Raw genomic sequence first — 11,734 nt, 5'->3', positions numbered from 1 at the left:
ATATATATAAAAAATAAATAAATTTGTAATTAAATAATATAAAAAATATTAAAATAATACTATTGTTTGCTGTGAATAGATGAATGTTTTTTTTAATGTGAAAGAATGAAAATACAAACAAAATTTGGTTTATTGCTGGTGATTATATAAGAAGATTCTGAACTTGTTTCTGCGTAGCCACAATCTCGTAAGACACGGTGTAAAAGCATGAGATGAAATGTAAAACCAGTTTAGTCTCGATTGATAAGATTTTGACATGGAGCTTCATATGCAAATACAAAGATTTGGGTTTCTATATGGATAACCGTCATAAAAAAATTGTGAAAACATAGAAATCAAAAGATATTTAAAAGTGGAAGGATAAATCACATAGTAATTTTTACAATAATACAATTAAAGATTTTGGGATTCTTCGAAAGTTTGTTTAACTAGTTTTCTTATTTTGATTGGTGTCTTAAACCCGTTGATTTTCATGAAATCTATAAAGTATTAGATAGGTTGTGTTAGAATTTGCTACTTATTCTAATTAAAATCTCTGATTTATTTGAAGACATAGAAATCATAATATTTTTAAAAATGAAATGATAGATCACTGTGCTTTTCACAATAGTATAGTTGAAAGTATAGTTTTGGGTTTCTTCTTTAACTAGTTTTTTTTACTCTGATTAGTGTCTTAAACTACAAGTTTATATGAAATCTATAAAAAATTATTAGATAGGTTGTATTAGAATTTGCTTATTCTTATCATAATAGAATCCTATTTTATGTGAAGACAGAAATCAGACCACAATTTAACTTTTACAATTATATATAATCTTAGTTTGTTTAGTTAGTTTTTCTTATTTTAATTGGTGTCTTGAAACAGTCTATAAATGTATAAAAAAAATTAGTTAGGTAGGTTGTGTTATAATTTGTTAGTCATTCTGATTAAAATATCTGTTTTATGTGATTTTGAAATTCAAGTTTTACGTTGTAGTGATCGTATAAAGATGGAGATATTCATAAATATTTTTATTATATTATTTATTTGTTTCTTGATCATAAAAAATCATCCATGTACAACGAAGTCATCCCTTCCATCCAATAAATTATTAGACACTGGACCAATTTTTACACGACATATACTCAAACTTTTAAATTTACAAAAAATAATCAATAACATTCAACCATATATCGTGTAAAAACTTAGCAAGAACCACCACCATGATCCCTTTTCTTTCTCTTCAGGTCTTGGAAGTGGCCATGGAGTCTCTGGTGTCCCTTCTCTTCAGTTTCAGCACCTTTGACCAAAACCCATCTTTCTTCCTTCCACTCACATCCCTCTCTCTCCCTCTACTCTTCGAACCAAACGCCAAGGACTTGCTCTTTTTCAAGTTCAACCCCTGCGCCGCGCACGAACCGGATTCCGCCGCCACCAACGAAGCGTTTCGCCGGAACCTGGGTCTCCGGTGGCCACCGCGACTCGAAGAAAAGGACTGATGAGGAGAAGCAGGCGAAGCAGGAGAAAAACAAAGAGGATCAATAACAGGGTTGGTGCTGTATAGCTGCGAGAGTTTTTCCCTCAAACAAGACGAACAAACACCAGGTGATTGCTTGTCGTGTGGGTGCTCCCTGCACCCTCCTCTTTTTGCCGTTTCAAACACCATTTCGCAAGGCTTCATCGTTTTCCTCTTCGCAAGTTGAGGAACCCTACGTTGCCTGGTTCTGCGTGGCGTTATTTATAAGGAAAATTCAGTGGTGAGAGATGCAATGGTAATTGCATACCTAATACACAGCACGTGCAGGGATTTGTAGTCGTGTACGTTGAAAGTTCCTGGTTTCTCACGTTGCTTTTCTTAAATATTAATGTTAGCAAGAAAAATATGATAACAGTTTTTTTTAAGGTCAAACGAAAATTATTGTTGTCGGTATTAAAAAAATGAATGGTGTTGGGATGATGAAGTATTGTGTATGCGAGAACGAGATTGGTGTGTTTGACTGTGTTCAATGCAACCCATCTTCTCGACGTGTCTATTCTGACCTAATAATATATTGGTCCAATGGGTTATTGAAAACGACGTGCAAACAGACCAAAACGGTTTAATATTTTTTACACATGATTAATTTTAAATTATATGAGTTATGTATGAGAAAGAGAGACCTAGATAAATTTGAAATTCCTTCTATAATTATTGGTATATCGATAACATCTTACTACTTCCTTTAAGTCTAGTCCCTTCCATTCTCATTTATTCAAATTTTTTTCCTTTCCTTACCGGTGTTGGATCAAAGTGATGTTAGAAAAAGTATCTAGCATTTAAAATAACTTCTTTGTATAAAAAATTTATATTGTAAAATTGTAAAATTAATAAGAGCGTACCTAAGGATCATTGTGATAGATCAAATCAATAAATATCAGTTACTAATTCATTTATAACATGATTTCTAATTTATAGAAAGGAATATTGAAATATTGATATATTAGTGTCACTTGGATTTTGTATATAATCACTACAAAAAAAAATCAGTATAATTTACGGATTTTTATCCACGGATCTGAGTCCATAGGTAAATTAAGCATTACCTACGGATATTACCTACGAACAACATTACCTACGGACATTACCTACAGATTTTGAATCCGTAGGTAAATTCAGCATTACCTACCAACTATTACCTACGGATCTTATTATCTACGGATCTCTATTACCTACCAACTATTATACATATTATTAATATTAATATAATAATTTAAATAATATAAATAGTATTATATTAATAATAATATTAATGATATTAGTAATATAATAAAATTAATAATATCAGAAATAATAACATTAATAATATAAATAGTGTTAATAAAAATATATATAAAATTAACATTATTTATAATATTAATAATATTAACATTATTTATAATATTAATAATATTAACATTATTAATAATATTTAATAATATTAACAATATTAACATTATTAATAATATTTAATAATATTAACATTTTTAATAATATTAACAATATTAACATTATTAATAATATTTAATAATATTAACATTATTAATAATATTAAATAATATTAACATTATTAACATTATTAATAATATTAACATTATTAACATTATTAATAATATTAACAATATTAACATTATTAATAATATTAATAATATTAATAATATTTAATAATATTTAATAATATTAAACAATATTAATAATAATGATGATATTAAATATATGAAGAATGTTAATAATTTTTATTTTATTAATTATATTAATATTGATAATCATACTTACAAATATAATAATAATCATAACATGACAATAAAACTTGACTGGTGTAATGGTTAAAGTTTCTATAGACATATCTGAAGGGACTTGAAAAAATGTCCATTTATTAAGTGTTTTAATATGTATTGAGACAAACTGAGAGACTTATCCAATACTCACCGTTTTTAATTTACGATGTTAAGATATTCAATTCATCACTTGATCTTATAATATTAGGTTAAAGATAAACACAATTTCGTGATAAAAAAATATATTTAACTCAAATTATTTTTAAAAATGAATAATAATAAAATATATCAAATCTGAATTTGGTTGGAGTGAAAAATGGACGATAGTATATAACAGTTGAATAACCAAAATACTAAAATCAATAAAACATGTAATTATATTAATATAAGTTAATCATCATTACCTCATTTTTTTGTTAGCAAGCTCACCAATAATTTTTCTCTGAGTTATAAAAATTCATTTGTTAGAGTATTTTGAGAATTTTGGAATCTGACTTGAGGTTTGAAATAAAGATTAGAAAAAAAATAACTCTAAAATTTAAATGATTATTATGTAAAATTTCTTACTTTCTTTTTAAAATAATAACCTCTTCAAATAGACGATTGCAAAACACCTAGTACAATCCATGGCCCTTTTTAATACCAACTTTATCTAATCAATACAAACAACTACAGTAATATAATCACCTAAATAATTTAATAATTGATCAACCTAATTTTTTTTGAAATAATTATTAGTACGAAAAATTAAGTTTTCAACTTTGTAAGTTGAATGATAACAACACTGATTAATAATCTCGAACATAAATAAATATATCATCACATAAAAATCTAATAATGTACATTTTAATTTTTGTCCATTATTTTCAATTGAATCACATTACACTTTGTTGACTTTATTGATTTTTTTTACTATAGTCTTTAATAAGTAAACTACACCGATTAATTCAAAGCTGAAGCTGTTATAACTAATCGCTTCAAGAAATTGACCAAATTATGCATTACAAAATAGAGAGAAGATTTTTTCTTTTTTTTGACAAAGTCGTTATTCAAACTTCATGCAATGTGGCATATCACATCACATACTTACCACGCCCACTTAATCACTTCTTAATTAAAACGGTTTACAATTTAGTTGGTAAATCGAACGTGCGCAAATGATTGCACAGACAAATATTTTTTTAAAATCATCACGAAGTCACCTCCTTCCATGCAATTACATGCTTATAATGAATTGGTGATAATACCATGCATTAAAAAAACATATTAAAAACTAAAATAATTTATTACTATTGATTAATTTAAATATCATTTTATAAATTAAAAAATTTATTTATATTTAAAATATATTTTATTATTAATAAAAGTTTATAAAATATTTTTTAAATTAATATTTAACTATTAATTACTTATTACTTTGTATTATAAATTAGTCTATGTTAGTTTTTTATAAACTAATTTATAATCTAAAATATTAGTAGTTAAAATCTTGTTAACTAATTTAGATATCAATTTAAAAAATTATTTTACAATTTTTTTTTTTAGTGATGTATTAACCGGAGAATAATAAAAAAAAAATCAAACGGTTTTTAATAACTTATATTATTTAACAAAGTTCATTTTTAAATTAAATTTTGTTAAAGACTAGTACTGTGCAAAGTTGTTGTATTGTATTAAAGTTTAAATTTTTATTTATAGATTGTTCTCAGAGTCAATAATCCAATGTGATATTTTATGTGAGAGTGTGCAAGTGGATATATTATTTTCTTCACTAACTTTCCTAAATCATCTATTTCAAAGGGATTTGCGATTAAAGTTTTTGATTTTGATGTTTTCATATCCAGGAAGATTAATTCAAGAAATATAACTGTTTTTAGGAGTCTGCGAGAGCTTTATCATTGATGGTTTTAGTCTTGTTAGATTAAGATATCTTGGGGAGAGAGCTTTATCATGGGTGGTTTTAGTCTTGTTAGATTAAGATATCTTGGGGAGAGGTTTGTTTTGTTATCTTGTGATGATGATGGTACTATTTTGAAGCTTATTGATGATAACAATGAATGTTTCGATGGTTTATTTACGTCGACCCTTCCTTGGGACGAATCTTTTGCGGTTAAAGAAAGGTTTGCTTGAGTTCGTTGTAGAGGCATTCCTCTACAATTTTGGAACGGTAAGTGGAGTGGTGCTTGCACAAAGCTTGATACATAAGCTCGTTCAGAAGATGGTGGTGGTGGAGGGATTCTTCTTGACTTTGTGGGTTACGATTTTGGCAAAAGGGATGGAGTAGGAGTTACATATTATAGATTACATAATCCATAAACTACTCTCATGTCTAAAATACACTAATCCTGAAGATAATCACACATTTAAAAATAACTTATGAATTTTTCAGATTGTGTAATTTGGAAGCTAATAACATATCAGATTGTTTTTTCAAATTACATAATCTGGAAGCTAGTCACATATATGGAGAAGATTTTAAGATTACGTAATCCAAGAAGCTGATCACAAAAGACTTCCATATTACATAATCCGAAATCTAATTACGAATCTAGAAAAAAGACTTATGAATTATGTAATCTTAAATATTTAAGAAGGATATTTTTGGAATATAAAAATTATGGAGGTGGGGGTAAGAACGTAAGTAGGTTTTGAAAGAAAAAGTCATTGTAATTGTGTTGAAATCCGAAAGCTACAAAAAAGGTACAAAGAGTAAATTTGTGTTCCAGAATCGTATCGAAAACGCAAAAACATTTTATGGGCCGAGACCCAAAGAGAATGCAGAAAAAATGACCGGTTGTTCCGTTATCCATATGCTAATGCATTAAACGTGGCTACAACTAGTCAGTGGAGGCAACCAATAGAAAGCCAGCAATTAGACTTCACGATCCGTGTCTTCATTCCCAAATGGCATCGCATCTGCTAATTCAAATTAAGAAAACACAGTTCCAACCATCACCAGCCGTCAGATCCGTAACGGCCATAAACACACGGGACGGTCATTTATACCCGTCCGATCATTTTCCAACTTCTCCATCTTCACGCTATATATAGCCCTTTCATTCCAAACGTGTAGAACCTTTGCATTCTTCTCTTCAAGTTTCGGCTTTGGATCAGGAAACCGAAGTTCTAAGAGGTTAGTTTGTTTTTCGCGTTCGTGTAAATTAAATTTAACTTATTTTTGGTTTTGGAGTTTGGTTAGGGTTTTCTTTTTCTCGTCCTTCGAACTTGAATCGGGTTTATTGTATTAAATTGATTCAGAGCTTGAGTCTCTAGGGTTTGTAAAATGATTGTATTATCTAATCATCCACCCCATCTCCTTTCATCGTCTGTTTAGCTATTCAATAGGTTAATGGTCCATGATTCAAACTTTTCAGTCCTAGCTTCAATTGTTTACATTCAAATTAGGGTCTATGATGTTCCAGTTCTCTGATTCGTCCACATATTCTGTTAATTGTATACACGGTGCTTTTACAACAGCTAACGGAAACCCTAAAAAATCTCTGATAACTCGTTTTATTGAGTATTCTAACTCATAGAAAGATCTTCGATTTTCCGACATCGCACTCATTTTTTTCTATATGTTTACCTGTTTTCTAATGTCATTGTTGGCTTTGGAACAGATGGCCCGTACAAAACAAACTGCTCGTAAATCAACTGGTGGAAAAGCTCCCAGGAAGCAGCTTGCTACCAAGGTATTTTTTATGAATCGTTTTGCTTAAGTAATAAAAAGTTGATTGAATAGAGGTTTGATGCTATCGCCGTTTGTTGTAGGCTGCACGCAAGTCTGCGCCAACCACTGGTGGTGTGAAGAAGCCACATCGTTATCGTCCCGGTACTGTTGCTCTTCGGTGAGTGTTTAGGGTTTTATTTGATTTTTTTCATTGTCATCTTCGTCGTTGGCCATTTTTAATAAAAATTTCCTCTCGAAACAGTGAGATTAGGAAATACCAGAAGAGTACCGAGCTCCTGATCAGGAAACTCCCCTTCCAGAGGCTGGTTCGTGAAATTGCTCAGGATTTCAAGGTATTGATGTGCTGTAATTATTCTTACAATCACTGTTTGATTAATTATTTTTTGCGTGTAAGATAACAATGTCTAATTTATGATGTTGGTATGTTTTCAGACCGATCTTCGTTTCCAGAGCCATGCTGTTCTAGCTTTGCAAGAGGCTGCGGAGGCATATCTTGTTGGGCTGTTTGAAGACACTAATTTGTGTGCCATTCATGCTAAGCGTGTGACTATCATGCCCAAGGATATCCAGCTGGCAAGAAGGATTCGTGGTGAACGTGCTTGAGGTCGTATGTTTGGTGAAATGGATGATGGATCTGTAGCTGCAGATGATGTTGTTACTCAGATTGATTGAAACCTATAGTTGCTAGGGAAAATAGCTTTTTTTCTGGGTTATTGTATTAATTGCGATAGGCAAAATTATATGGATGGTCTGTGAAATGCTAATTGTTAGAAATTGGGCATGTAATTGATTTTTCTTTCTCTCGTTATTTCTTTTTTACCGTATGTTTCATCCACACTTTGGAATTGTACTGGACAACATTCTGTTGCTATCTAATGTAGGTCTAAATCTGGTTCATGGTGTTTGTTTTGTCGGATTTATTTTTATTTGTTCATCCCCACCTATTAAATAATTGTGTAATTTTTCTTCGAACGGTCGATCTAATTAATCTGATTAGTAATGTAAACGTTGTTGTAGGTTTTTTCTTTTGATTATATTTTTATGTTTACAGGAAAACAAACTGATAATGGCAGTTTGTAATGTTTTAAACCTTCTATTATTCTGGTATTTCCCTTAAATTGCAAGGATTCTCAAGTATTTAAGGATATTAAGTGGCACATGATATTTTGTAAATAATTAAAGTTCAAATTTGATAGTGTTTTTTTTATGTAATCGTTATACTTTATGACCGTTAACTACTGTAAAGATTTCACTTTGTACTTATATTTAATAAATCTGACTGAATTTAGTTTTAAACTATCGTCAGAATATTTTTAACCAGATGAATTTTGACGACAAAAGGGGTAATTTGGTTTATGAAGATTTCAAAATGGTAATTGTAATATTGAAAGAAGTAACACTAAATATAAACAATGAGGTGTTTTTCTCGTCATGAGGTGGGCGTGAGGTGGAAGTTAGTAGTTCTACTACGCAAAAAATGCGTAATATCTCACATAAAGGAATTTTTATTCTAAAGCAGGAAGAAACAGAAAAGGCAAAAGCAGAGTAACCAATGGGAATTGGACAATTAGACTTGGCGATCCGTATTTGTTGTTTGAAATGGCATCGCAGCCGTTTATTTAGTTTGAGAAAACACAGTTTGACACTTGATAAACCGTACGATTAGAAACGAAAAAAACACACGGATAATAAATCGTATCCGTTCGATCACTGACAAACTCCTTCAGTAGTATGCTATATATAGGCTTCCACCTCCGTCACGGAGAGAGTTTTAGATTCTTTTCCCCTTCATTCAGCCGCTCTTTTGGAGAAGAACAGAGTCCTCTGAGGTTAGTTCTCTTCTTCAATTTGGCGCTTTGTTTATTCAATTTTTTTTTTCCTTTTTAACCTCTTTAATTTGAACCCTCCCACTTGCTTTCAAAATCGCGTGTGTTCGTGGAGACAATTTTGTTTTTCTCTTCTTTCATTCTTTTCTAGGGTTTCGTAATTAAACTCAGAGAGAGTTTTGAAGGTTATCTCACCCCTTAGCAAGGGGCAAGAAAGGTCCAATTGTTTTATTTTTTCTGAAATTTTGTTTGGGTTTGCATACACAGATGGCCCGTACGAAGCAAACTGCTCGTAAGTCAACGGGAGGAAAGGCTCCTCGGAAGCAGCTTGCAACTAAGGTTCGTTGAAAAATCTCAATTACTGTTCTTCTTGATTTGATCTTGGGGTTTAAAATTTATCTGATAGCATTAGTGATTGGTTCCCGTTTTACGTGTAGGCTGCACGTAAGTCTGCACCAACCACCGGTGGAGTGAAGAAACCACATCGTTATCGTCCTGGTACTGTTGCTCTTCGGTGGGTGTTTTTTTTTTTTTTTTTTTTTTTTTAAATTCTTTTTTTGTCTTGTCGTTTCTTTTTGTCTGACTATGGTCTCTAATAAAATTTCTTCTCGAAACAGTGAGATTAGGAAATACCAGAAGAGTACGGAGCTTCTGATCAGGAAACTCCCCTTCCAGAGGTTGGTTCGTGAAATTGCTCAGGACTTCAAGGTATTGATTTGTTGTAATTCTTGTTTATGTTCTTCTGTCTAGATAAACTTTTCTGTGAGTACCTTCGTTAGAAGAAAGTGAGCAACATTGAAAAGAAGATTCTTCTCGATCAATTACATTATTTACATTATTCGTAAATTTATTTGTAGTAGCTTGCTTAAATGGATAAGTATTTTTTTTCCCATCTCTGTTTTTAAAGTGTTTCTCTAGTACTATCTTACATGTGTGTTTTTTAATACTTCTTATCATCTGTATTTGCCCTTAATCTGAGTTTAAATGCTATCTTTTAACAAAGAATTGTGCTGTGGTTGCAGACGGATCTGCGTTTCCAGAGCCATGCGGTGCTTGCATTGCAGGAAGCGGCTGAGGCATACCTTGTTGGACTGTTTGAGGATACCAATCTATGTGCCATTCATGCTAAGCGTGTAACTATTATGCCCAAAGACATTCAGCTGGCTCGAAGGATTCGTGGTGAGCGTGCCTGAGGTGGTGGTAGGTTAGTAGTTGTGAAAACGAGTGGCTGCGGATGGTGTTTTGTTATTCAAATTTCGTTTTCTTCCGAGGGTAGGTTGTTAGGGAGTAGGTGTTTACTCGTAGTGGCATTAATTGTGAAATAGGCAAATACTTCTAAAGGTTGCGACTGTCTTTATGGAATTGGCTTGTAATTGATTTTTGGACATATGGGTCTGTCAATGTTTTGTTTTCACGGGATTGTGCAGCCATGTGGGAATTGTATTGGACAACCTTCAGTTGCCTTCTAATCTGGTTTAAAATTAAGTTTTCTGTGCTCATGGGATTCTGTTTGGGATTTTGATCCAACTCTTCTGCCTGTTATCATTGTTTACCTTTCTCCCTTCTCGACTGTTTTTTTTTTTTTCGCAACTTGCATATATGGAATAACTGCAAAACAAGTGTGTGTTGGATTTCGATTCACTGAATTTGAGGTATGGTGTTGATGGAAGTTTTCAGATTTAAAAGCTATGATTCCTAGGATGAATGATCATAAGGTCAATCCTGGGTGGCTTGTGATCTTTACTTTAAGAAATAAATTATTAGACCGTACTGAACAATGAACGCCCTGATGGATCTGTCTGGTTTGTTTTTGACACTGATTTCACTCTAAAATCCTTGCGTTGGTGTTTTAGGTAAACGTACCTTGTCATCGATAGGCTTTAAAGTCGCTACGATCACTTTCATTGCATCACGGTTTGTCTGTTTTGTATATTGACGGTATTGTTCTTTTTATTAGGGTATTCATTATCGAGATTTAATGGAAAAATTGATGCTTCTTTGAAATTATGTTTAATCTGACTTACTGATGTGTAATTTTAAAGTATTTAATTATTTAAATATAAAGTAATATAGTATTTTTCCAGAAAGTATTATTTAAAAAAAATTAAATACTATGTTAAAACTACGAGTTTTATAGGAGTTTTTCAAAACTAGTAATTTAATTTGATTAAAGATGGGTGAAGGTAGGTTGAGAATAATAAAAACACACATAAATCATAACCAATTTAATATATCGTTTAAATTTGATTTAACTCGACTCGGGTACATATAAAGGAGAGGGAGATTCTCCTAAGAGGGTTTAGCTCTCAAAAAGTTTTCAACCAAAAAGGCCATATACTATTATTTGTCAACTTTTGTGGTCGATAGCAAAATCATATTTTGGTTAATTCTCCCTCCACCGATCTGCTCCTAGAAATAGTTTATGAATGAAAAATCCAGTTTTAATGCATCTTAATTAAAAACACAATGTATATAATAATAAATTTAATGTTTAGTATTATTTATTATCATCAAACTCTATTAAAGGCTCTTTAATACTTTTAGACTCTTTGAAAACAAAGTATCTGGATTTTAATAATAATCTAGCTAAAATATATCTAAAAATAAAGAGACATTGGTCACTTGTCTTTAACCACGAGGCAAACAATTTTTTTCCACTACCACTTTAATAGACTACTCTAATTCATAAAATACATTCATGAAAATGAAAAACAACAGTTATTAAAAATTATAATTCTCGATAAGTTAGTCTATAATGAAGAAATCAACTTTATGTAAGAAAAGAAAAACTGTTAATAATGTTTACTGAAAGAAACTATTGAAATTGGTTTTGTTAATATTGGTTGGGATTATAAACCCATGATAATCTTTATTTATACAATAATTTCTTTCATAGGGATAATATGACTTCATTCAAACTTCATAATGTTGTGGCAGAATTGC

At 30.9% G+C, this 11,734-nt stretch overlaps 3 protein-coding genes across 4 annotated transcripts; 2 read left to right on the top strand and 1 right to left on the bottom strand.

Moving 5' to 3' along the window:
• Window positions 1-1,223: 1,223 nt before the first annotated feature.
• On the bottom strand, window positions 1,224-1,646 carry LOC137816121 (uncharacterized). Its single transcript, XM_068619211.1, has one exon. The coding sequence runs from the start codon at window positions 1,644-1,646 to the stop codon at window positions 1,224-1,226; it is 423 nt and encodes a 140-aa protein (XP_068475312.1).
• Window positions 1,647-6,205: 4,559 nt separating this feature from the next.
• Window positions 6,206-7,862, top strand: LOC137815181 (histone H3.3). 2 transcript variants are annotated; one of them, XM_068618255.1, is made up of 5 exons: window positions 6,206-6,407; window positions 6,895-6,966; window positions 7,046-7,122; window positions 7,207-7,297; window positions 7,398-7,862. In XM_068618255.1, the coding sequence occupies exons 2-5, from the start codon at window positions 6,895-6,897 to the stop codon at window positions 7,566-7,568; spliced, it is 411 nt and encodes a 136-aa protein (XP_068474356.1). In that variant the 5' UTR covers window positions 6,206-6,407; the 3' UTR covers window positions 7,569-7,862. The 2 variants fall into 2 exon arrangements, with proteins under 2 accessions (XP_068474356.1, XP_068474355.1); XM_068618254.1 differs by lacking the exon at window positions 6,206-6,407 and having other exon boundaries at window positions 6,856-6,966.
• A 469-nt stretch (window positions 7,863-8,331) lies between these two features.
• On the top strand, window positions 8,332-10,290 carry LOC137815182 (histone H3.3). The gene is made up of 5 exons (XM_068618256.1): window positions 8,332-8,794; window positions 9,059-9,130; window positions 9,229-9,305; window positions 9,409-9,499; window positions 9,814-10,290. Exons 2-5 carry the CDS (start codon window positions 9,059-9,061, stop codon window positions 9,982-9,984), a joined length of 411 nt encoding a protein of 136 aa, XP_068474357.1. The 5' UTR covers window positions 8,332-8,794; the 3' UTR covers window positions 9,985-10,290.
• Window positions 10,291-11,734: the final 1,444 nt, after the last annotated feature.

This window comes from Phaseolus vulgaris, chromosome 1 (assembly GCF_000499845.2).
Source record: "Phaseolus vulgaris cultivar G19833 chromosome 1, P. vulgaris v2.0, whole genome shotgun sequence".
Taxonomy (NCBI): domain Eukaryota; kingdom Viridiplantae; phylum Streptophyta; class Magnoliopsida; order Fabales; family Fabaceae; genus Phaseolus; species Phaseolus vulgaris.
The sequence above is the reverse complement of the archived record's forward strand: the minus strand, read 5'-3'. Positions and strand labels throughout refer to the sequence as shown.